The sequence below is a fragment of the Neopelma chrysocephalum genome, unplaced genomic scaffold (assembly GCF_003984885.1).
Source record: "Neopelma chrysocephalum unplaced genomic scaffold, ASM398488v2 Primary Assembly neopelma1_44, whole genome shotgun sequence".
Taxonomy (NCBI): domain Eukaryota; kingdom Metazoa; phylum Chordata; class Aves; order Passeriformes; family Pipridae; genus Neopelma; species Neopelma chrysocephalum.
In genome coordinates, this window is record NW_020897703.1 from 25,369,686 (window position 1) to 25,396,352 (window position 26,667).

General features: G+C 46.8%; 2 protein-coding genes across 5 annotated transcripts in view; both read right to left on the reverse strand.

The window, feature by feature from the left end:
- HEG1 (heart development protein with EGF like domains 1) overlaps positions 1-11,061 on the reverse strand; it is a 55,151-nt gene extending 44,090 nt beyond the window's left edge. For all 3 annotated transcript variants that reach the window (XM_027679026.1, XM_027679025.1, XM_027679024.1), the window contains exon 1: positions 10,711-11,061. In XM_027679026.1, the coding sequence (XP_027534827.1) occupies positions 10,711-10,891 (181 nt within the window). In that variant the 5' untranslated portion in view covers positions 10,892-11,061. The remainder of the gene's footprint in view (positions 1-10,710) is intronic.
- Positions 11,062-20,484: 9,423 nt separating this feature from the next.
- Positions 20,485-26,667, reverse strand: part of SLC12A8 (solute carrier family 12 member 8) — a 50,129-nt gene continuing 43,946 nt past the window's right edge. Inside the window, exons 11-15 of one of the 2 annotated variants that reach the window (XR_003533555.1) lie at positions 25,718-25,815; positions 23,332-23,449; positions 22,051-22,270; positions 21,705-21,765; positions 20,643-20,662 (exon numbers count right to left, since the gene is read on the reverse strand). Coding sequence is in view for 1 of the 2 variants with exons in the window: in XM_027679027.1 (XP_027534828.1) it covers positions 20,497-20,662; positions 21,705-21,765; positions 23,332-23,449; positions 25,718-25,815 (443 nt within the window). In the remaining variant the exon portion in view is untranslated. Of the gene's footprint in view, positions 20,663-21,704; positions 21,766-22,050; positions 22,271-23,331; positions 23,450-25,717; positions 25,816-26,667 lie in introns of both variants that reach the window. The other variant, XM_027679027.1, reaches the window with a different exon arrangement.

A 26,667-nucleotide genomic window follows, 5' to 3' on the forward strand; every position in this document is an offset into this window, starting at 1 on the left:
AAGAGGTTTGCTGACTGTCAGTCGCACCAGGGATGATGACCAACCTGAGCAACTTCTCAAGGACGTTGTGGGGATGAGAAGGATGAAGAGCTCTCCTGGATGCAGGAGAATCACAAGTGGTAGATGCAGTTTGGTGACACACAGATAAAAGGATGGCTGGATTCTTCCCCCCATGTAAACTAGCAAAATGTAATCCCATCCCAGGGGAAAACTGGCAGTAGCCCAAGCCTTACACCCAGCTCTCACCTCCCAGCTGAAGGTGGAATGCAGGGCATGATATCATGACAGTGAGAACCTTGGATGCTCCCATAGCTCCCACTGTTCCACCAAGGGACAGTGAGACTTGTGAAGGGATGGAGAAAAGAGCAAATAGGCAAAAAAATAAAGCAGCTTAAAGAGAAATTAATCCCCAGAAGAGATAAGGGCCCCCACCTCCCTTCCCCCATCTGCTGCAAAAGGATGATGATCTAAATCGCATTTCCTAGATGACACCACACCAATCTGACGCCGGAAGCGGAGGTGGCAGTGCTCAGGATGGCGCCGGACCTCCTTCTTCCAGGGGATGAGCCAGGTCCATCCCCACTGGCACTCACCAACCTGTCACCACTGACATGCAGAGGAACAGCATGCCTGGGGGCAGCTGGAGCAGACTCTTGCTACCCTGCACCACTCTCCCACTGCCTCTGCAGTCACACATTTCCTTTCTGAAAACCAAGGGGGAAGGGATTTACCATTTCCATTGCCTTTCTGCACGTGTTTCAGGGAGGCTGAAAAACAGACGCCTTCTTTCAGATGTGGCCAGCAGTGAAGTGGGTAACGGAGAAGGGCAGAACTGGCCTGTCACCCTCCAAGCTGTCACTGAAGACTCACGGGGAGTCAGGGTCAGGTCACATCCTACCTTGAGGCATATGGGCACAGTGTGCTGAGCAAGACAGCACAGAGGACCAAGAGGCCAGAAATCTGTGCCCAAAACCCATCTGCCCACACACCGACCCAGATTACTCAGCATAGAGCCACCTCACACCAACTGCCCTGGCACGTTCATGCCATCAGGTGACCATCAACTTCAGTCTTAACCCAGCATGTGACACAGTTTACCCAGCACCGTATGATCTCCAGTTGTACCAGCAATTTGCAGGACAGGACCATGAGGATCTCTGTCTGCATGGTGTGGACTGTTCTCAGAGACCACAAAATTGCTGTTACTCCCATTCCCAAGGTCAGAAGCCTCCTGGTGCTTATTTGGCTTTCTTCATGCATCATATTTGCTCCATGTCCCTAAGACCATCTTTATGATTATTCTGATTATTCTTACCCTGATTATGTTTCCCTCCTAAGAAACATCCTTTCAAAAGGCTTTTATCTGCAGGGTTGGCTGCCAGTCTAATACTGCAGCCCCATTCTGCATTTGCTGAAAGAGCTGATAATGTCCTAAAAAGAATTAACATTTAGATGTTAGCCCTGTAACCAAATCTGAATCAAACAATGATGACTGTTCAAATGCCTAAAGCTACTCAGGGGTATTTTCATTTAAGCTCTACCAAGCTTGTACCAGGGGTAGGGAGCTTTCTAAAGATGCCTTTGTGAGCACCAGCTACTAAAACCCTTCTCCTTGTCCCTTCAGACACAGATACAATTATGTCCAGCTCCAGCACAAAGATAAAGGCTGAATTACAAGAGCAGTATTATGCTCCACAATCAGGGTCCTTGATTCCAATTGACAAGGAAAGCAAATCATGTGCAGTCAGTTTGCGGATGCTTTCACTCCTGGAAATCATTCCCATCACAGGGATAGAAATTAGTTCAATAGACAGGATTATCTTTTGCGTTTCCCCCCCAGATTGCTAAATTACCTTGCCAGTTTGTGAGACCTTACAAGTTATGCAGGGTCAAACCTAGCCAGCATTTGTCTGGGATATTTCTTTGCAGAAGGCTTAACTACCAGCTGCTACAATTTCCCTGATAAGAAAGTGTTTTCTTACCTATAATGGCACAACTGTAATGGGACGGTTATTCAGAGATGCTGTGAAACCCTTCTCATTTTTAAAAATGTGTTAGATAAATATCTTCTGGGGTGATCCTGCAAGGGGAGACATCTCAAGATCCCTTGGGAGATGTCTTGAGATCGCTTCCAGACCTGCCCTTTGCTTTTATAGAGCACTCAGAGCCAAGGCCAAATGAAAAACCCATCAAATATCCAAACCCCAACTTCCACCCCCCAACTTACACATACTCCAAAAACTGCTCTCCTCCCCCTAAAATAGATCCTGATGCTTTGGGTGGGTGGGCAGCAGTACCCTCCTGCTAGGCTATCACAGAAGGTATCTTTCAGATAACATATTAAAGCCAAATCTTCAACTTAGTGTGATTCATCCCTGCTTCAGCAAAGTTCACCAAAGCGTGACGTTTCACATCGGTCCTCGGGGCTTAAGAGATTTTCCACAAGAGGAAGGGTGTTAACGCCAGCATCCTAACAAGCAGTGACGTGAATAATTGTGCTCTATAGATCTAAATTCCTCTTGTCACTCCAGATGCAGAAGTGCCTTTTAGCATGCTCTTCAAGAAAAAAAGAGGCCTCCTTTGCTACCAGCAACCAAAGAACCCTGCCCATCAGTCCAAAATGCCTGCACAGGGTTTCTCTCATGGTCTGGAGATCCTTGCGGGAATCTAAGGGTGGTTCTGGTAGCAGAAATGACAATGATGTCTGCCTGGTTATAGAGGAAAGAGGTCAGACTGATCCCGTAACAGCCTTTAAAACCTCTGCCATCACAGCTTGCTGAAAAATGCTGAGAAAAACGCCCTAAATGTGTGTGTGCAACATGATGTCCTCTGGGAAACCCAGCCTGGGCTGCACCCCTGGGACAACAGCTAACCCTGCCGAGTTAACCCTTTGTGCACAGTTTGCATGCCTTTCTATCAGACCACTGATAGAAAATTCCTCCTCACTCTGTTCCTCCTGATTTCATCTCAGAGCTAAATTAGCTCAGAGTTAAAAAGAAAAGGGTGTTTCCTCCCAAACTTCAGCTGCGAGGTCCTTGTTGTCATCAGACCACTGTGTAAAAGGTCCCTCAAACATCTTCGTGTTTGCCTTGGCAAAAGAACTGCAAAGGTCATGGCATTTCCAGAGGACTTTTTCCAAGCACCAAACTGGCAGTCCAAGATGGGGTGCTTACACAGGAGGGTAAAGGAAAGGACCTGCAGCATTTGGTCCCTTGTGAGTGACACAGTCACCCTCAAACAGCTTAAATTGGGCAGACCACAGTCAGGATGCTGTGAAAGCAATTCTAGAGGTTGTTCTAGCTTCATGTCCTTGTAAAGAGTGAAAAGGCAGATGGAGCTTGCTTCTCCCAGCAGAGAGTCAATCTACCAAAGTCAAGGTGCTTGCACAGGGTATTTGGACTGCTGGACAGAAAGCAACTGGGTTTGCACCCAGTGTTCCTGCTGTGTTACCCTGCACATCTCTGCATACCCTCTCTTCTCCTAGGGAAGCAAGACAATGGAGAGGGTCACTCTCCTCCTGCAGATGCATGGGCAGAGCCCTGCAGGCAGGGGTGTCTGAAACAGTCCTTCTGTCTGAACTCAAAAGCCTCTGGATATCAGCTTTGAGTTAGTGGTATTTTTTAAATACACCCAACCTGGGCTTCTTGTGTGACTCGTGGAATTGCAGCTAATGTTTCCAAGGCATTTTTATCTACCACCTCAACAGCCAGAAGGTCTTTTTCTACCCCTCTAAGTGATTCTCCTGTAATGACAACTCCAGGAGTTGGGGTTTTAAGGAAAGACAGCCAAATCTTAGGAGGCTCTTGACACAGATCCTGACTTTTGGCAGCAATGCTCCCTCGCCCACAGCTGAGATGCTGACTGCAGCTTGGGAGATGCTTAAGTAACCAACTGCAAAACTATTTATCAAATGACTCCAAGTCAAGGGCACAGCAGATGCAAAAGCAGATATAATCCTCCTCAACAGCCCTGCCTGCACAGAGGACAGGCAATGGGAAACTGCTCCATCCAAAGCCACAGAGGGACAGGGGGCAGCAGCATGGGAGCAGAAGCAGCCTATAGGATATTACACCCCATTTTTGCATTTCAGGCACTCTTTAAATTATACTTTTATACCTCATGCATTTCATATTGGTTTCTGAAGAGATGAAGCTCCTGAGACAGTTCTGTTTGTCCTCCTACAATGAAACAAATTAGCCTGGAAGGCAGAAACCTCCAAGACAGCAAGTTCCTACAGGTTCTGTGAAGACTAGCACTCTACTAGAGAAGACTCTAGTGAGTGTCCGACTTGGGGAGCTGCTGCACCCAGACCAAGGGCTCAGTCAACGCCCTGGCCATGGGACCCACACACACTTAGCACCCATAGAGTCGAAAATAAACCATGGTACACACTAACACCACCCACCCTGTGGCAAGCAGAAGAGAACAAACCACAGGTACTGTTCACAGAGTAAATTTCTCAAATGTCTCTCTCTTCCATGGGTTTGCCCAAACACTGACAGCTCTAAAAATGAGCCTCTTTCTCCCCTAGTTTTATACAACCAGGCTTTTGTTGCCAGTGATTGGAAACCTTGCATCATTTTACCCTCCTCTGTTCACCTTGGCTCTGCCTGCCCCTTCTCCAAGCTCTTCAGGACCATGGGTGGCCATCACCCTATCCAGCACACAGCTGAGATAAAAAACCAAATTAACAGCAAAGGAGGGATGTGACCTAAGATGCCAAAATCTGTATTATAAACCTCACAGTATTCAGATCCTACAAGAGGCCCTCATTTTAAGCAGGAACTGGTTCTTATTCCCTGTTCCCCCTGTTCTCTCCAGAGCACTTCAGTAGACTGGGTCTGACAGCAGCGTTACTATAGCACAGGCAACAGCTATGCTAACAGCCTGGAGAAGCTGAAGTTTACAGAGCTTCCTTTACTCAAGGGAACTGCATTTTTCTAAGATTATATTATTACTTGGGCTGGTCGCTCAGTAATGCAACATCATTTCCCTTTTGGGTGGGAAAGTTCTCTCCTTGTCCTCTGATGCAAATGATTTCAGCCTGAAAGGATGAACGCGGACTCTGCATGAACTGTGCCCCTTGCTGAAGCAGCAGGATGTTATATATATAACACCTGGGCATTAAAAAATATATGGTGATGGGTGCACAAACACAAATCAGCTGTATGTATGCAGAAAAGGGTAAGAGGGAAGGGTTGTCAGATGTGACAAAACCATTTTCTCCTTATAGACACCCACAGATTTCATTCTTTCACAATGCCTGTGCTTGTAGCCCTCTTGCATATCCTCTAGATGAATATCCCAGCAAATGAACCTCTCGTATTTACAGAAACAGCAAATTACAATGCGAATATCACAAAACTGCTCAGAGAAATGAAAATTTGAATTTGTAATCAGGTCTGCTGCCACTGAAAATTGGATTCTGCCTTCTGTGCTCAGCCATTCAGGAAAGAGAAAAAAACCTATTGTATGACCTACATCTTCAATTGAATGTAAATAATAAGGCCTATGGTTGGGGTATTCAGGCCTCGTGACAAGCTTGCTCACAAGCTACAGACTATGGATTTTGTATCGAACATTGTCAGGGAAATATTTTGAACAACCAACCTTTAATTTGCTTGGAGCACCTTCTGACACTCTGGCTGGTCAACTGCCCCAAAGTTTCTCTGTACCATTTCAACAGCAGAAAGATGCCAGAATGGATGCCAGGATCTGGCCGTGACTCTTTCCAGAAGAGCTCTGTGCGTACCTGAGTGGATCAGCCCAGATTTAAGCAGTGCTATTTGTCTGCCCAGAGACAACCTGACCCCCTCAGACCCCCCCTCACCCCCCACACCATAGAAACTCTCTTGAAACTGCTTGGGAAAGGAAATCCAGAATCCCGAGGGTTTACACTGGCTATCTATGATCCATCCAGCTCTGTTTTCTCTGGAGGTATTTCACAGGTTGCAGCCCTGCCTGGAGAACCCCATGCCTGTCAGGGGCAGCTGGGCTGGGCAAGGCTCAGACAGAGGCAGAATGGCAGCATTTCTGTGCTGCAAAAAGGCAGCAGGCTGAGCCACAGCTGAGCCCTGCCACTCCATACCTACACTTGTTTTGGAAAAGGTACACAGCGCCCATCAATGGGGAACGCACAGCGCCAGCCAGTAGGTCTTTCCAGCAGAGACTCCAGAAGAGTCTCTGGGAAACACAGACGTCGGTGGTGTCTTAATCTCTACACCACAGCACTGAAACTGTCACTATACTGAGAGATTTTACTGCCCTGATTAGCTTGTTAATTGACATAGTTCTTTATTCTGTTGGAGTTGTTTTATTAGCTTGGATGAATGCTTCACTAAAACCATCACAACTAGGCTGATGCTACCAAGTTTTATGTTTTATGTTTTAGTTGCACAGTCCCAGTCTCAGCAGCATCCGTTTGTTTTGCAGTACAACAACCAAGACCAACAGCCTTTCTAACCTAACGCCCTCTGCTAAATGAGCATAATCCTCTGCCACCTCTGAAAGATGAGATGGTGATGGAGCCATCAGCCTCACCAGCTGTGACATATCCCCTGCAGATAAGCAGGATAGGGAGAAAGGAGGATGGAGCACATAGAACAGCCTGGGAGTTCAATCGCAGAGAGTTTCTGACTGCCAGCCCAAAAACTGGTATCTGTAAGAGCAGGTAAAGGAAACAAGTTGTCCCAGAAAGCCCACGCTCCCCTAAATTCCTCAGTATCTGCAACTTTTCATACTGAAAAGAATATTTGCTGAGGAAGGCTACCCCGCACCAGCAAGGCTGGCATCAGCCCCTGCAGACACGGCAGAAACTGCCCATATCCCTCGTCCTCCTGGCCAAAAGGAAAACTTAAAGCAAGTTAAATTATCCCTTCAAAGTGATGACAGCTGCTGGAGCAGCACACACTGCAAACACCTGCTGAACAGGCACAGGCTGGTGGTGGTGGTTTGGTACTGGGAAATTAAACTTCTTGGAGAGCCCAATACCTCTTTAGCTACAGCAGCTCTCCCCTTACCCACTGTGCCCTGCTCACAGCTTAGCACGCACGTTCACTGTGCAGCGAGGTGTAAATCAATACGCATCACTATGTGCTCCCTGACAGCCAGGTTACACAATTATCTCTCAGACCATATTCATTTAGCACTTAAATATCGCACAAAGTGGTCCCACAGATTGATGTGAACCCAGCTGGTCAGTGCACAACCCTTGCTACCTTCTGGGGCTTGGGATGGGAAACGGGCAGAAAAGATGATCTCTAATCTCCCTCCTTTTCTGAAATACCTTTTTTTCCTTCTCATTTCTTTTTTGCTTTTAATTATGTACCCCAAAGGAGCAGAGCAAAATCCATACAACCCCAGGGACTTCGTGTTCACAGCACATCAACCGAACACACTTGCAGCTCATAGAGGAGCAGTGAAGATGCCCAAGGCAGGAAATCCCTGCAGCCTTTTGATAGTGATGCGGAGGCGTAGGAGGTGATCCCTCCTTGTCCCTGCACCTCAGGGGTAGGAAGCATCATTCCTGCACCACGGTCACCTGAAATTGCATCAAAGCCAGACAGCAGCATCTTATACTCCTCTGCATCAGTGTGACCGCAGGCAGAGCCAGGCTTCTGCCTCTAGGAGCCACAAAATACATACTCCAAAATGTGAGGAAGGTTTGGAGGCAACATACTTTTTTGCAAACAAGCATTCTCAGCATCTTCATCCCTCATGTCTAAATTTGCTTCTTCTTCACACAGAAAGTTTCAGAAGAAAGTTAAAGAATACATAAATAAATACAGATTGTTCATCCCCTCAAAAAGAGCTGGAAAGTTTCTCCCAGCAGCCAGCCTAAATCTCTGCTGCAAGCAAAGATGGTTCATTCTCAGGTGATTTCACACCTTATTTCTGGGGCTTTCACCAGGGGAGCTGCAAAGAAAAGTGACAGTTGGCATGGGAGAGAGGGAGAATGGACAGAAGGACAGACACAGATGGCAGAAAAACAGATCAGCTTCTCAGGGCAAGCCCACTGCCAGCAGCCACATGCTGTGCTGGACACAGTGGCAGGGCACCCGTGTGGGTCAGAAGTAACAGGAAAAGGGACACTGAAGAAAAAGGGGTGACCCCAGCCATAGGGACTTTTTCAGGGCTCAGTCCCACCTCTGGTGCCCTTGTGGTGTTGCTGGAATTATTACCATTTCACAGATGGGAAACCTGGAATACAGAGACCTGCAGGAGGACAGAGATTGTAACCAAACTCTCACCTGCCCAAGGCTGGCAGCAGAGAGTGCCCTTTGGTTCGACTGGCACCCATGTGAAGTAGTTGCCAGGAGGGATTTCATGCAGGGCTTTGACAATATTTTAACTTTACTACCACCAGGTTTCTTGCTTCCTACTTCATCTATTTTTTTTTTTCCTGTCTTCCTTTCCCTGGGTTCAGACTGTATTTTAAACACAGGCAAAAGCCATCTGTCCTCATCTCTCCGCCCAACAAGGGTCTGGCAGGGAGAGCGGCAGATGCAGACTGAGGCACAGGCTGGCCAGGAAGGCAGTGAGGCTCTGAGGGCAGCCCTGCTCCCTTGCCTCATGCTTTGTGAGAGACTCAAAAGCCCCATTTCTACACCCACTGCCTCACCATCTGCTCGCTAAGCCCTGCCTGAGAAAGGGCTTTTGCCTCCCGGTCTCAGACTGTCTCAAATGGAGATGTAATCTTCATTTCCGCGTAGCCCTGGGGTGATGGGTTCACAAGAAATGCTCCCCCCGCTTCAAGCAAGTGTTTTCAAAGGTGGAAAATGTCTCCGAGGGGCAGGAGCAGTGGTGAGACAAACAGGGATTTCTCAAGCACCTGCAACTCAACCTGAGAGTGATTCAGGAGATTTCCCCAGCCTGCCCCCATAACACCAAACAATTCCCTTGACTGACAGGCATAGAGCTGGAGCTAACAGCAAGTGAATCGCAGCTGTCAGGACCCAGCGTAATTCATGATGCCGTTTGCTGGGGAGAGAGCTACTGCTGGGCTATTTATCACTCCTTCATGATGCATCCCCCGTTCCTTCTGGATGGGGTTGACATAATTCACGAGCACCTGTAGCTGCTGAGCACTAGCTGCACAGAGCAAAGCCTCCACCACTGAGCCAGGCAGCCAGACACTGGTAGCCTGACAAATGGATTTTCCAGCATGTGGACAGATAGTTGAGCTTTTCAGACTCTTAACAAAGGAAATGCATTCCTCCGCTGACTCTCAGGAGTCATCAAGGTCACAGGAAAAGATGCCAGATCGAAAGCTGAGATGAAATTAAATATTTTTTTTCTGTACACCGAGGAATTTGTGCAGCTCTCATCGAATAATTGGTGAGCACTTTGCTGGCAAGTTGCAGAGTTTATTTTCAGAAGATTGGTAGCAGGTAAGACAGCATTATTCTCTCCCAGTTTGGAGGGCAAACTGATAGTTGGAGTAGCACAAAGAAGTGGCTGTGCTGGGAACAGACCCAAATCTCCTTCATTTCGAGACAATATCCTAGTCACCAAGATGCTCTCACACAAACACTGCTAGTTAAGAGCTTTCTCATCCACTGCAGGGTACATTCCAGCTGATATCCTCAACTGTACATTTTGTCTAGTGTGGATACATCCTACAAAGGCACACCTGGGTTTGTGAAGAAAACTAAAATGTTATAAATGTAGATTTGTCACATTTCCTGAAATTGTACAACTCCATGCAACTAAACTTAACTCCAAGTACCAAAACATGATAATTAAAAGATGAAATTTGACAGTCCAGCCCAGGCAGGTGATCAATCCTAAAACCTACTTAAAACCTGCGTAGGACTAATTTGACATATTGGATTCCTTATACCACCTGCAGATACCCAGCACTCTCCAAACTCATTGAGAATTAGTCACCCTTAGAGCTATGTGTCCTTTTCAGTGAGCCAGTTTACTGAGTGACACTTGAAATGAGCCCAGCTTGTTCTGGGAAAAATATGGTTTACCCTGTACTGAAACCAAATTCAGCAAAATTTGCAAAGCATGAAACTAATCATTGTTCCTGATAACTACACCGTAGATGTAGCACGCAAAGAAAAATGTGACTTTATACATGACTAATCTGACAGTCTCTAGGAGACACAGAGAGAGAGGGTATTTATAGAGAGTTGATAGCATCTATCCCCACACCTGGATGTGGGTCAGCACCTAAGGTGAGATGAGGGCATGTCTGGAGACAAGCAGAAGGCAAGCCAGACCCTGAAGGCCACCTACAAGAGCCGCCAATTTCCCAGCTGGGAAGCATTTTGGTGGGTCGAGAGTGTTGCCAGTATCCTGGTATGCCCCAAAACCTTTCCCAAGTTCCTCTGTGAAGTTTCCACTGCTCACCTTCCTAGTCAGTCCACGCAGCTACAACGTGTTTACACATTCCCACCCACGACTCCCATCCCAAACCTTCACCCACTGAAGCAGTTGACTGTAGCACGATGAGCTGGGCAAGATTTAAAAGGGAGAGAGATTTGGGGGGGGGGAGGGGGGGTGCTGGTGTTACATTTCGCAGCTGAATCAGCTCTGGGTGATGCCGGGATGCTCAGCAGTCGCGGTGCGGCGGAGGGTGCACGGGGTCCCACCCCACGAGAGACCCGCGCGGTGTGGGACCGCACGCACTCTCCGCCGCACCGCGACTGCTGCCGGGATGAAATCCCGTCCCTATCCCCATCCCCATCGCGGGGCACTCACCCGGGCTGTCGGCTTGTCCCGCGGCGGGAGGCGAGCAAGGGCGGCCGAGACGGTTTCGGGACGGAGGAAGAGGAGGAGGAGGAGGAAGACGCCGTGGGGAAGCGAGGGGCAGCGACCCGGCTGGTGGGACCGGGACCAGCCCCAAGCCCAGCAGCAGCAGCAGGGTGCAGGCTGCCGGCATGGCGCTGGGGGTGGATGGAAGGGGAGGCGGGGGGGGCAGGGGGGTGGTTGTTCACATACCCGGAGCGGGGCAATGAATAACCACGCAAATAGCGATTTTTAATGAATTCCCGCTGCCCCCCCCCCGGGGCGGCGCCTTAGAAGTGCGGGGTGCCCATGGCGGAGGGGGCGAGGGGGGGGCCCGGCCGGCAGCGGCAGCAGCCTGCGGCCAAGTGCCGGCGCCCGAAAGTAAAAGGGCAGGCGGCGGAGGCTCCTCCTCGAGCCTGACATCACCCAGCCGCGGCTCGGCTCGGCTCGGCATGGCCCGGCTCCCCACGGCCCCCCCCACCCCGGCCCGGCCCGGCCCCCAGCGGCCGCCCCCTCCCGCCCCGCGCAGCCCTCGGGCCGCCCGTTCCCTGGCCCGGCTGTCTGCAGCATCGGTAACGAAAATAATAATAATAACAACAATAATAATATTTCAAATTATGCTTCTTTTTACTTTTACTTTGTTTCTCCTGCTGCATCTCCCAGCCGCGCCGGGAGAACAGGACTCCCCTGCCCACCGCCCCCAGCCCCCGAGGAGGTGCCGCAGCGACACCGGTACCGCGCGTCGGTGCGGGCAGCGCGCAGGTCCCGCACCCGCGCAGCGGCACCGGCGGGACACGGCCGGTCACCCTCCGGCGCCGGCACGGCCACCCCCCCGCTCCCGCGCTCGATAGCCCCAAGCTTAATTCCCATCGAAATCAAGTCCTTGCCAAATAACTTCAACCCCTTTCTTGTTTGTGAAGCTGACCCGCTCCCTTTTAAATGCCTCAGCAGCAGCGTTTGAGGCTGCAACTTCTTGCAGTGGTGAATTTCCCAGGCCGGGCTGTACGGCAGGCAAAGGATTTCCCTTCATTGTTCTGAAATTCCCCTTCATAATTTCATGCTCCTGGTTCTGCGAGAGAGCACGCCACTGAGCAGTGGGTTGGGCTTTGCCGAAGTCGCCGGCATCCCGATGCGCCAGGTTTAGGGTACTCGCTGAGCTCTCCCTCCCCAGGGAACACAAACTCACCCTGGGCACCCTCTCCTTTCGAATCGTTCCTGGGCCTCGAGCTAGTTCAGAATCAGACTTGATTTCCACAAGCCAAGCAGAATCCAACCTTTCAAAGGGGAGTTACAAGCGACAACGCACGGCATCCAGACAGCTGCAGCCTCGGACAAAATTGGGGTCTGGTCCACAGCTCCCCTCTTCGCCATTCACCAAAAGCAGAAGCCTACGATGATGAACACAAACTCTCCTGAAAGCCTCTTTGCACCCGAGAGGTGGCACTGATGAGCCCACACCAGCATGTTAATGGCCTTGGCTTTACCCTGACACAGGACTTGCTCCCTGGTGCTCAGTTTTTTCCACACCTTTCCACACCACTTCACAATGAAGCACACTCAGAAATCCTCACTCTGGTGCTTGAATAATAATGGATGAAAGCCCTGGGAAAGGCCACCTTTGAAGCATCCCTCTATCAACCCATTCTCTAGTCTGCTACAGCTTTTGGCATCTTGCTTCAAATTTGCTTAAACTCAAGGAACAAGTCAAACCAATGTCAGTTTGGGACACAAAGCACAAATCAATCATGATTATGCTTTAAGCATACAAGTAACCATCCCAATCCTGGCAAATGGGGTGATCTGAGTGACCCAGAATCCAAAGGCAATCACCACCAAGGAGCATGATCCACAGAAGATATCTTTAGGCTCCTTCAGCCTGTGCCAATGTATTTACACATTCTATATGGAATAGGTTGTGCAAAACAAGGCTTCCTTCTTGATAAGACAGAGAGACCAATACGCAACTAAGTAACATGCCATCATGGGAGTGAGTTAAAGCTCATGGGAAGAGCTGTGAAATACTTTTATACTTTGGGAGATGATGCAGGGAGCGCAGAGCAGCAGCTCAAACACTTGGGGATATCTTTACACGTGAAATGCAGGACTCCCCTCTACCAGTTCCTCAGGTAATAAGTAATATCCATAAGTAATATGATTCTTCAGAAAGTTTTGTTAGTCCCTGGAATGAAAGCCTTGCCAACCAGCACTTCTGACGCTCTCCTACACCTTTTAACTGTGCGACACAGCTGAGGCAGTAGAGGCACAGAAACCTCTCTAAGGCCAACAATATACCCTCAGGGCTGCAGGGGGTAAACCAAAGCCAAACCTGGCCCTGAAATGAAATGGATGCTCTTGTGTCCACTCACTCACAAGGCCTACAGCCCTACCACCAAGCCTAGAGCTCGCATCCCTTTTCCCTCACCTTCCCAAGAGACTTCCCCAACATCTAAGCCACTTAGCAGCTCCCTGCTCTTACTGCATCCTTCTAAGATGTAAATCCAACAAGCAGGAAACACAGTATCAAATGCTTCTCCGAAAAGGTCTCAGTAAATTCTTCCTGCTGTTTCAGTCAACAGGCACATGAAGAGCAATGGCAGACGCAGGCAAATGCAAAACAAACACTGCTGAAAGAACAACCCATGTCCATATTAAATGGCTCCATCTCACCATGCCCCTTTGGTGCACCTGTAGCATAACCCACCATGCCATGCTACTGGCTATAAAAGCAGTGAAGACTTGGATTAAGCCCCTCTGGGAGAGCGGAAAGGAGGTAGCCAATGTCCTCTCCAAAAGTGCCATTAAACCTGCCTGTCCTGCCCGACCTGCCCCAACGCTGCATCTCTGAACCAAACAGGGCACTTGTAACCATGACAGGGGTGACCAGCAGGACCCTATGCCCGTATGCACAGCCAGCACTGGAAAACACCAGCAAAAGGGCCCTGTGCTGCCCTTGAACCAGCCACATCCTGTCAGAGCTTAATATAAGTGGGAAAACAGCACTGAGCCAGGGAATGCCCATCGCAGCCTCTGAAGCACACAGCAGTGGTGAGGCTGCTGCCAGCCCCAGCAAAAGCCTCACAGTGTGAACCCATGTGCCTAAACCAGTACTTACCATCATGAGATAATCTCTCTCCTCTCTCCATCATGGTTCCAGTCACAAGCAGCACATTATTCACAAGCACCTGGAAAGGAAACGCTGATATTCAGGCAGTTTCAGACTTCACAAATACAGTCCCTTCCCCCACGGCTGCCTGATTTGCCAAGGTGTAGTGCCTGTAAATTTAAAGCTACTATGTTTGCCTGCCACCTTACTTTTATTCCTACCTTCACGGTTTCATAAGGAATATCCCTGAATTGAAGGTGTCAATTTATGACTGATATTTTTGAGCTCCAGCTCCAACAGCCACATAAAAACATCAGGAAAAAAAAAACCTCACTTCTTTTTTTTTGTTTTTCCAAAGTGGGTATTGTTTTATTCATTGGAGCTGCAGAGAGTCGTGTGGATGGGATACCAATCCTGCCACCCATGTGCCATGTTAGACACCCTCCTGGGAGGACCGAGAAGGAGCATCTGTGCTGCAGCAGGATGCAGGTGTATGTGTGGAGCATGAATGCTCAGTGAAGGCCACCACCACTTGCCTTTTCCCTGTATGGTGCTGGAGTTGTTTATCCCTGTGGCACGAGTGCACGCTCCACTGCCATATCCCGCTAATACTGGTTACGGGACAGCTCCAGGCCAACACTGCTCCCCTCTCTCCTTGAAAGCACAAACTAATAGGAGATTTAAATGCATGAAATCATGTCTGAGGAGCCAGATGGGCCAGGCAGAGCCTGATGTAAAATAATGCTACAGCATCCTCCTGAAAGAGGCTGTGACCTCAAATATCTCTCAGAATTATGTATAAAATTCATTTAACACTTCCACCTGAAAGCAACCAGTACATTCCACACACAGCAAAGGAGTTAAAAACAAACAATCTCATCAACATAGGAAACCTCTAACAAAACTATATCTAAAATATGATTGATATTGATTTATTGAAACCCATCCATCACCTTGTTTTAGGGGAGGAAAAACACAGCGTGTTTTTGTTTCACCTTGATTTCTACTCTCCAGATTGATGGGTTAGAGGCACATGACAGAATTTGATGGGTTCTACATTGTTTTGGTTTGAAATCACTAAAAACCACAGGAGTCTGTACAGAGGAGGCATCTCTGTAGCACTTGGTCAGGATTGCAGTGACCAGTCCCTTCTCTCTGGTTCCATAGGAGCCTTTTGCGGCCCCAGCCAATGTCCTGAAACTCCTGCAGCTCCCTTGAAACTCATCCCAGATCTGTCCAAAACTTGGATCAGGCTCATAAACCTCAGACAAGTTTTAAGCTGATGATGAATTAAGGTACAAAGTGAATATTTTCTCCTCCTGGAATTTGTTATTAAAAGCCCTGAGTTTCCGAAGTGGACAAATAGTTCCTAACTGAGTAATTAATTACCTTCCCATCTCCTCTCAATGCCGCAAGCCATCCATTAATGGATACCAATCATCCAAAAGGCACTTAATACCTGACCATTTTTCTTGAGATTTTGGGGGTGATGGTATTTTATTGATTTATTTTAACAAGAACTGCTTGCCTTGTACCTCTGTTGGAAGCAGCTTGTTCTAGATACTTGACATTTGGAGGTCAGGATGGATATGGGTCTTGTGATCTCCATCCCTCACAGAAAAATACACAACTTGAAATGATGTTGCATTTTGAATCCTGTCATTGGAAATAAATCCCTTGCTTTCTGGGGGGAAAATAAATAAATTAGCCGTTCAAATCCATCTGGGAAGAAGCAATTCTAAATTTCTGATTTATTTCTTCTAGAACCCTTTTCAGCCAGCCCTGGTTTGAAGCACATCAAGGAAAACCCAGACATTTTAGAGCTGAACAAAACACTTCAGAGTGTTAAATCCAGAAAGAAGCCCCCAGTGAAGTTTGACACCTGGATCCAACAAAGTTACAGGTGCTCTCCTTGGCCACTCACTTTCTGAGAGCACCCGTGCTTCTCCTCACTCTTGCGCAAGAGGGACAAATCCCAGCTGTGAGCATAAAAAGCATGAGGGTACAAGCATAAAAATTATGCAGTAAAAAAAAGCCAGGAGGAGCAGAAAAGGAAGGAGCCTCTCTTGTGCCGTACGGGTTTTAAAGTGATTTATTTTTAGCCTGCAGTTTGCTGCTAGAGCCTCTCATCCGTAGCTTTTAAGGCTGTTACTGCTGAGGTCTCACCTTGTCTTAGGTTTAAGTGATGCTACGGCAAAGCTGGGTCGCAGCAACACAGCACTGCGGAATATAACAAGTCCATTATATACCGTTTTTGTATGGAGTTAGCAAATTTATAGGTAGTCTACAAAATCTTCTCTCTTTTATTCCTGTAATTGCCTTTTTTAAAATTCACCAGGCAAGGGCAATCATCCAAATAATCTCCGTTTCCCGCTAACCTAAATGTGAATCCTAGGCTGGCTCCTGTGCTTCAGCAAAACTCTTCTGACCTTGCAGGTGTAAGTATGATGCTGTTTAAGAAACTCTGTCTGTCTAAATCAGAGGCTCATGGGCAAGAGAATATCAGCTCACGGGGCACAGAGAGCCACCCCCTGCCCAAATTCATCCATGCACAGGAGCATCATTTCATATTTTGTCACCCTTCTTTGCTACTTCAACAGTGTGGTCACAACTGTCTGCTGTGAATAAGCGACCATGGCAGGTGTGTGATATTTTGGCCACCACACACAACACAGACCATCCAAGGAAACTCAAAACTGATCAAGAGAAGCCATGAGGAGAGAAAAAAAAGACAGTTTGAGCTAAGATATGGATTTAAGGAGCATGATTCATTCTCCCTGTGCAGACTCTTAATGGGACACAGATCCAGGTGGATGACAATTTATACCAACTGAGGAGCTGTCTCCTAATGCCAATATCACAATAAAACTTCACTTTTCTTCTGCCCATTCTTAGTCCTGACTATTTGTAGTGCAAGTCTTTTGAGGCAGAAAATTCTGATTTCCGGACCCGCTTAGTGCTGAGGGGTCACAAATGCAGCATGAGCTTCTAGGCAATACTGCAAGGCAAGTAATAAAATATTTATCCTCAACTGCCTTCTATCCTTCTATGCTCTGCAAAAGAAACCATCAAAAGTAAAGTCATCAATTTACAGTTAGAATCTTCAAAAGGAACAAAACAGAGCTGCCATATCCACATCTCCCTCAAAAACACGTTTTCACCCCTTGACCCATTGCAGAACATTTTAATTTCTTACATAATAATAACAAAAAGATCAAATTTCAAACCCAAAGGAAAACAATTATAGATGAAAGAAAGGTTATGTGGCTCAGAAAACAGGAAAGCCTTTCCACAATGACATTAACAAAGCTGCAACCTTGACATATAACAGGACATATGATGCTCAGAGCTGGGTCCCAAACTCACCTTCAGGGAACCTGAAGCTTCATGAAAGCCTCAGCATGTGCAGGCACAACTTGGCTCTTGAAAGTGGCACATTACCACTCATAGAAGCAATCCCCACCTACATTTCTTCCCTTCAGCCACTATACATGAAGCTAATAAACTCCTACCCCCCTAACTTCACCCTTTTTTTCTTTTTTAGAGTGCTACTGAAGCTACAGCCACTTTTGACGTGACACCACAATCTTTAGCTGTACAACTGCTTTCTTTCCTGCTTGCTGGAAAAGCTTCCTTGATGTGCAAAGCCCTGCGTACCCATAGGGCCTGAACTCATAGAGTCTCCAGTGATAACCAGAATGTGGTGCGGGACTATTGGTGCTAAAACAAGGCTTCCTGCCACTCTTACCATTAGCTATGCCAGAGTTAATGCCCCAGGAAAGATTAGCATGTCCCTTTCCAAGTATTAAACAGGAAAGTTGTTATAATGTGTAATGGCAGCGAGGAAATCAGCCCTGTGTGATGCATTTCTCCCTTGCAGATGCGAGGGGAGGGAAGGACCAGTGCCTGTACTTACCAGGTAGTGGAGGGAGCTGGTTCCTGCTGTGGTGGTAGTGCCAGTGGAAAGGTGGCAGAGTTTCTCCAGCAGCAGCATGTGGAGCCCCATGACCAGAAACCCCTGGAACAATGTGCTCTGCAGAGCATCTCCTCTGCTGCCAGGTCCCAAGAGCAGCAATTGCCATCCGGTGCCAATGCCAGCCCTGCCACCGCCTTTTTCCAGAAATACCAAGGCACAACCCATCCCTGCACCCCAGACATTCCCTCACTGGACCCCTGCACAGCAGAGCACGGTGCCTTTTCCAGCTGCCAGCAGAAGCTTCATCAGCCCACAAACACAACTGAAATTGTTCCAGAGGATGCTCAGATGCAAAGAGCTGCTGGATGGCGGTGGCAGAAGGGGACAGCTGCTGCACACTTAGTCAGCTGAAGGTAAAGCTGCAGGGTTTCTTCCCAATACTGCTAGACCAAGGGAGACACTGTTTGTATTTCTGGCCCATCACATCCCAGTTTTGGGGATGTGCAGGGACTGCAGCACTGGAGAGGCAAACACTCTCCACCAGGTCATCTGGTTTCATCCTGTGCATCTCCTCAGCGAGTGAGGTACACAGCCCACGGACCTTTCCCCACCCTCCCTCTCTATCTCCTGACTGATGTCTTATTTTAAGAAGGGAATTAAATTGTTTAGTAGCTAACAAAGAAGTTACCTAGCAATTTCTGCCCATTAATCCCTTCATGTCATGCTCTGGGGTTTTCTTTTGGTCAAGCTACAGAGAAATGCAGGGCTGGGCATTCCTCAACCTGAAAGGAAAAGCACCACACATGTGACTGGACTTTATGAAATGCTAGATTTTACAGTAACAGCATTATGGTTGGGTATGAAACTGTAACAGGGAATGTGTTCAGCACCATGCAGCTTGCCAGCAGCGGATCAGCAACGAGGAGTGTTCAAAGTCTGCACAACAGCAGTATCTGCCAAGGTCAAGGATGATACAAGCACAGGGAAGGCTCCCTGGAACCACTGGTCCCAGGAAACCCAGAGCAAGCTTCAACACCAAGCCAGATCCACACAACGGATCCAGACTCTTTGGAAACCAACAGCAAAAGGCAATGGAAGGAAGGAGCCCTGGAAAGAGTGTTTCCAACACTGAATGACTGATGTGAGGTGACTCAGAGCTGGTCACACAAGCACAACCTCCTTCTTGCCTCTATTGAGATAATTAAGGTTAAAAACACTTAGTAAAAGATCTGTGACCTTGAAAAATGAGTACGCTTTCTGCAGTGCGCCAGGGTGGCTCTTTTCCTCATGTCAGCAGAAAGCCTCCTGTTCTTCCCTCTGTGAGAAAAGTGGAAGAGCCAAAGCTGCAGCTGGGTCAGACCATGAGACGGGATGGAGCATCCCCCCCCCCTCCCCCGGTAACACCAGGGCACTGAGCACAGGCAAGCAGAACGGTGCTCAAAGGCATTGAGTGTGCCCAGAGAAAGAACAGAGAGGAGTTCCTGGCATCTCAAGGTTTTATTGCACAGAAGGAGAAATAAATAATCTAAAGGCTGAAATGATCAGATGAAACAAAGTGAAAGGCAGTGATTTCCCTCTCCTTGTAAATGCCAAGTTACAACAATATTACACAAGTGATGTGTGTTGCTGGAGCTTGCCTCAGCCCAGAACCCTCGCTCATGCCTGTGTGGGTCCCTGCCAGGATGGCTGCCTGTAGGCAGGACAGCGCTCAGTGGAGGGTTTTTTCCCTGAGGAAAAGAAGCAAGTGATGAGAGGTCCAGATAAAATCTCACAACCCCCACAGACACTGCCCATCAACCCTAAGATGTGTTTTGGAAATTCTGCAGCACCCTCAGCTGAACTTCCCACATCCCAAATCATGGCAGCAGGAGAAACAGCTCATTGTGGGAGCTCACTGTGGGCTGGACTTTAAGCAAAATAAGTAAAGATGAGGCTAAACTTATTTTGTTAAAGCACTTGTGGATCATGTACCCCTTCAGCCAGGAGATGCTCTATATGGGCACAGTTATGTTGTCAGGTCTTAGGTTTCATGTCAGCAAGCATGTGGGAAATCACTATGAACAGCTTCTAAGACATCATTTCACAGTTATAGGGAAGAGGTCATTATTCTGCATTACTGCGTTTAAATGTGCAATTTCAGTTGTGAATACACTTCATAATCTTCTTGCATTTGCCACTGATTCTGGCCTATTGTCTAATGCCTTAAAGTACTTTCTAAGACCTTGGTAATTGAAATGCTGAGGTAGAAAATTACTGTATTACAAGCAGGGAAGTTCATGCCGAGGGGAGAAGTGAATTGACCTGGAAGGTTGCATCCATCTGTGGCACAGCTGGGAGTGGGGTGCTGGGTCCTGCTGCCGAGGTCACCACTCCCAGGCACAAAGTGTCCCTAGTCACCCAGAGGACATCCGAAATGGGGTGTTGTAAGCTTTCATAGTGGCAATGGTCTTTAGACCTCAATAGGGTTTATAATTGAATTCTTTTAAACAGTCATTTTGTCCTCAGAAACTCATCACTCCCTTGGACTGGCCCTTTCATTTCCAATTTTTCCCTCAGTTTGGGTAAGATTTGAAGCCCAGCAATGTTGTAGTTTGCATAAACAAACAAGCTTCAAATACATAAATAACTATTCACATTCTTTATGCATAAATTCAAGTATTTCACAAGGCACCGCGGCACCCATTAGCACTTCTAAATGCTTTTTGAAGTAATGGATTGATTTTTTTTTTGTGTGTGTCCTTCACTGGAATCGATCTCCAAATTCCTCTCTGCTGATGAGCGAGGACTGGTGATAGCGGTCCCGCGAGGCGAAGTCAGCATTCTCCTCGGTGAGCTGCCTGGTCTCCATGCCAACTGTTGCAAAGGACGGTGTCACTACAATCTGCTCCTTGGGAGATGGCCTTCTCCTGCAAACAGAGAAGTAGAGGTGCCCGCATCACCCTTTGTTTGTCACCCATTTCCAGCCACGCTCTCGGCTGCGCAAACAAGGCAGGGTTCTTCAAGAAGAAGCTAAATCCTTCCAGGTGCCCTTTGGAGGCAGAGAGCTAACCTGAAAGAATTTTTATTAAAAGACACACAAAAATTGTACTCCCTTCCCACAGTAAACATAGGAAAATATACATTTTCTTAACAAATAATTTTCATCTTTGGATGTTGACTACGGCAAACACCTTCTACACTGTGCAAGAGAAGAAGGAGCATGAATCATTTCTAATGAAAAACACCCTTCTTATAGTTTCTGAAGCAATAAGAAAAATTACAACAATTTTTGTAACTCTTTTTAAATAAAAGGGGAGATTTTCCTGCAATCTCTTTATCCCAGAGGCTGATTTTAAGAAAACCTGATTGCACATCTTTAAATCCAAACTGCAAGAGCACATAGCACTGACTAAGACCTCGTCAAGCACTTAAGAGCCTTAGAGGTGTCAAGAACCCTTGTGACTCAATAGGAAGGTCTCCCTTATTCCTTTTCATCCTTATGGCCCCAGCCTCCATGTAGATAATTTTTGGTTGATTTTAATTTCACATTGACTGATTTTAGGGCTTAGTTTGATTTTTCTCTCTGTGCTTTAACCATCTAGCAAGTAGTAGAGTGAACCTTGCCAACGAACCCTGAAACGCTTTCACTTTAATATTAAACCTCTGCCAGAGATTATTTGAGCGACCTAAAGGATTCATTTGCCACAACACAGTGCACACCCTCTGCACCCCCTCACCTACACACAGAGCAGCAGAGACTCCACTTCCCCACATCCACAGCATATGCCAGGCTAATGAGAGACCAAGCAGCTATTTTTACCATTAAGTAAGAATAACTTTGAGTATGCAAGAAAGGGCAGACAGCCTGCTTAATAAGCAAGTCAATTCTTCCACCCCTCTCTGTGCACATCAGTGGGTCATGGGAACAATGAGGAACATGTTGGTCACTGCTAAGTGACTGGTACCAACCTGCACAAAGTGATCAAAACCGACTTAATCCAGCCAAAGAAACTGAAATTTGCTGCTGCTCCTATGGAGAAAAGGCACGAGAAGTCAGTATGCTGCTAATTCTTTCATAAGAGCATTACACCACTCAATTTTTGCATAGAATCTCAAACCAACATGCTTGTTATTAACTTGCAAAGATTTTGTGGCGGTGAGAACATTCTTGCAGTTTTCCTACATGCTGTGGCTTTTAAACACTTGTCAAGAAATGAACCCAAATTTTCCATGGAGAACAGCTATCTCTTCCCAGCCTGAGAGCTTGTCGAACCCCAGCAAAGCCAGAGCAAAGCATGGACACTCACTGCAGTACCTTTTCCTCCATGGACCACTCAAGGGATGGGGAGACTGGAGAAGCCATTCAGCCAACCTCAGCCAGGGCAGCTGTGGTCTCACCATTCATTCCCTCTTGTCTGACTCCACAGAGAACTGGCTTAGCACATTACACCAACACTTTTTTTACTTTTTTTTTAGTTTCTCTGTAGAGTTAATTTCCTGCACTGGCTCCCTGCAGGGGCAAGGAAGTGCTGGAGCTGGAAGCAAAAGCAGCAGGAGAAGTTTGTGGTGAGGGACAGAGAGAACAAAGACCTGTCAGTGCCTGCTGGATTTGGCTTAGGCTGCTGGGGGGAAAGAGAGAGGAGAAAAGATGTGTCAATCACAGGGCATTTCTCCTCTCAAGGCCTTCATCTAGCTGTTAGTCCAGAGCATCTCTCAGGCCAGTGTCTCCCAGCCTTTCTAGACAAAAGGGTTGTTCAAACCTTTGAAGAACAAACTCACAGATCACCAGAAGCCTTGTGACCACAAAATAACGTTCACTTACAGCCAAGTAAAAATCAGGCTGAACTTTGAGTGTTTCCTTCTAACATTTTCATTGCCATGCACTGTTTGTGTATGTATGTATGTGGGTATGCATAAATAGGTGAGTATGCCCACAGTGTCTTCCTTTAGACACGCAGAGCAATGCAAACCCCTCCAGTGGCCTTGCTAAGGAGCTATAGGCTCTCATAAGCTGCTTTCTGAATGTGCTTCACTGTTTAATTTTAAACTTGTTCAAGCTGATCACATGCACAGAGCCTTCTAATGCCCTCTGCCTAAAAGTATTTTCTCAGATTATGTTCCCAACACTTTCAATGTGTTTAGCTCTGGAATCAAAAGGCTCTCTTGTTCCACAGTTACGAATGCTGAGATTTAGTGAGATACTCATTTTCCTTAAAGCTTTCTCAGGTGGGTTTAGATTGATTAAGTTTATTACAACTAATTTATAGTGGATTTTTCTCATTGCTGTGATACATTTACAAACTGCCACCTCCATTAAGTCTTAGTATTAGTATCTGGTTTTGCCATTTAAAGTACAATATAATAAACCAAAAAGCATTACGTTCAAACTATCAAACCAGTGCTAGGTATAGTTAGAATCCAATAGAAAATTAAAGAGTCAGAGAGAAAATTTATTAAAACTAGCAATGAAACAAAACCTCATCATTCACCGTGTCACTTGCATATTAAACACAAGAGTCTCAATTCCTAATTAAGTTAAATTAAAGCTTAATGAATTTTTAAGCAGATTTAATAATACAGGAAAAGAAATACTCACCAAGGGGAAGTCCTGGGCTCACTTTGCCAATGTAGAAATACAGAATAACCGCTGCACCCAGGCTGGCCAGGGTGTAGATCCACTGAATGACAAACGTTATGATGAGGGACACAATTGCCTGTTGGAAAGACATGGTTTGGGGTTATCCCAGAGTCTGTAAGGTAATATGATGTTGACAGTCCTTTTTCTGCAAAGCCCAGCAGCTTCACTGACCTCCTGCTCCAGCAGAAGAACTCTCTGTGGGAGAACTGGCAGTGTGGTGCCCGGGAAGGACTGTTCACCTTCAGACACAGCCCAACACTGACCAGGTCAGCAGCTTATTCCTCAACCTGGCAAGATGAGCATGGACAGCAACTCTCAACAGAAACTCTTCAATAACTGAGGCAGTGCTGGGACTTTCGAGTTGTTACGAGAGCATCAGGAAATGCACTTCTTTTTTTTTTCTCCCCCCAGAAATGCAGCATCTTGGTGTTAAATGCATGCAAAACCAGTGCTTTGATGGCATCGTCACACCTCTTTCTCAGGGCTTTCTTGGGAGCCTTGTGTAAGAGACATGTACAGTCAGGCCCTAGGATACAGCCATTCGGAATTATCCTGATGAGTGGGTCCTTTTAGGTGTCTCCTCCTAACAATGTGCTGGGATGGGGACACGAGAGAGACTCTCCTTGCACAAGACCTGCTGCACAGCCCAGATCCTGCCCATGGGAGTGATGATGCCACCTGCAACCACATGGGTGGATGGATGTCCTTGGGCATTGGTGGCTGAGGCCAGTGGTGCAGCAGGACCCCTGAGGACCCACACCATCTCCTGCCTGGGAAAACAGCCCACAGTAAGTGGCTTTTGGCCATACGTACAGCATTTCCACCTAGTGTTATCTGAAAAGATTAGGGTATGTCATGGCTGAGGGTTCCTGGAAATGAGGTTCCCATGATACAGAAAGCCTCATTTGGTCTCACTCTTAAAAGGAGAGACAGCACAGGTTTACAGTGTCATCTTCAGCAGCATGGAGCTTCAGTGAGCTACCCTGAGTCCTAGAAGCAGTGTGGGTCTCTCTGCTTGGGCTACTCCAAGAGAAGTATCCAGAGGCTCACCAGCTCAGAAGACAGGTTTGGCTCAAGTGGCATATGAATGGGGTAGCATCTCCATGGGTGAGATTAGGAACAGCAAGGGGCAGCATGCAAAGAACGAGCTAAATAAGTCCCAACTGATACGACTGGTGAAGCTCAAAGTGAGAGGGCAGAGGGGAGAGGAGTCAGGATAAATAAACACCCCTGTTTTTTGCTTTTGTGATTTTATATTTTATCGTTGATTCTGTCCCAGCTCTGTTGCAACCTCCTCCCAAGTCTGACTATTGACAGGGAACCAAATCTGCTTTAATGAACACGTCAGTCATCTCCTGCAAAGGCAGAGAACTGAATGCTCTGCCCTGACATACACTTGGGAGCCACATTAGTTACCGAGCCCAGAGATGGCATCAGCACACAGCCTCCTAAAGATGATATCACTAAAGAGGGGCCACCACATCCAACCTGCTGGTGCTGCAGCCTGGTGGGACCCCTCACAAGGAGCTGGCTGCAGGCAGCAGCAGCAGTGAATTTGAAAAGCAGGTGTCAAACTCCATCTGAGGATTAAACTAACAGGGTCTGGTGGGTTGTTTGAGTAGGTTTGTTACATTTTATGCACAGCTATGAAATCCTCATCCATGCAGCAAAGCCATATGGTTCATTCATTATGCATATCTGACCCTTTCCCTGTCATCTGCCCAATAATCAATCTTCCCAAGATGAATTTAAATGTCTTAAACTTCTCAGCAGCTTGAGACAGAAGCTATTTATAAATTATTTATTCTTTAGAGTAACGTACTGAAAGAATGCTCTACTTTCCTCCCTCAAAAGATGGAATTCCACAGCCGGGCTGCTGGAATCAGGAGGCTAATGAAACCCCACCCCAAGCTTGCAGTAACTGGCTCACAAATAAAAGCAACACAGCTTTGAAGCTGATGTCTCAACCCATCCCACAGCAAGAAAAAGCAGGCTGGCACACAGTGAAAAGAGGGACACTGATCTTTTTCCTAGCCAGCCATGCATCTTTAAAGTTTAAATTACAGACTTTGAATCTGTACCTTTTTGGTTTGAGTTGGGGCTTTTTTGTTTGTTTATTTGGGGGCTGGTTTTTTTTTTCCTCTTGATTAATCTATCATCAGGCTTTCTCTGAATTTGAACTGCTGGATGCATTGGTACCTTGAGTACTTTAATTCAGGTATCCTGGAATACTAGATTCAAAAGCCATTTTTTAAGTACTGGAGTGTATTTTGTGATGATTTTCCTTCTGTTTTCTACAATCACAAAACACTGCTCAAAAAAAAAAAAAAAGAAAATTACTTACAACAGCAAAGGAAACCCAGTGACTGAAAAATCTGGAGTAGAAGGCTTCTGGTATTTGCTGAATTCCCAGCTCTGGATTTTGTTGCTTTATGGATGTTTCTACAGAAAAGAAAAAAAGATTAGAAAGGAGCTATAATGTGGGGTCTTTTCCTCTATTTTACATTACCAGATTCCAGGAACCAAAGCAAAAATTCTAGCTGACTGCTGAGTATGACAGAGTTAACCAAAAACTCTAAAATGAAAACTGAAAAGTGCAAGAAAAAACAAAAAAGTTGCCAGCTCTGGTACTGAGTCCATTTGAAGGCTACATCTGTCTATCTCTGCCTCAATTTCCCTACTTTGTGAAATAAGAAAAATAATAGTTTCTTCCTCAGAGGGGTTTATGAAGCTTCACTGACTAATGCTGATGAAACACTACAGCACTGAGAATGAGAAACTCCATGCAAACACACTTTATCAAATACCCACAATCACGAACAGAACAAATTCAGACCCTCAGTTATGGATGCTGAATTACAGAGTCCAGCTGTGGCATTGGGACCACTGAATTTTGATAGCCTGAGTTTTAGACTCACATGGCTCCATCCCTCCTAACCCACACGAGGATGAAGAAAATCCCAAGATACACTCAAATCCTTTTAAATGTACAGCATTAAGCATGTCTCTGTAGAATTATGAGTATATAGTAAACAACTCAACACTAAATATAGTCCTGCCTGCTTTCCTGTGATTAATCTTCTGTAGGAAATCACATTGGAACTTCTCCTGTGATGCATTGCAATGAACTCTACCTTCACCTGGAATAAACGATATTATTGCTATGAATCACTGAATGACAGCCCCATATAAAGCTAGTTTCACGCCTGCCTTCAGGAAAGCACTGGGAGGGCCAAGGTAATAAACCATTCCCTCTGAGCTTGGAGATGTCTGTCTCCTACAGCTCTTAGCCTC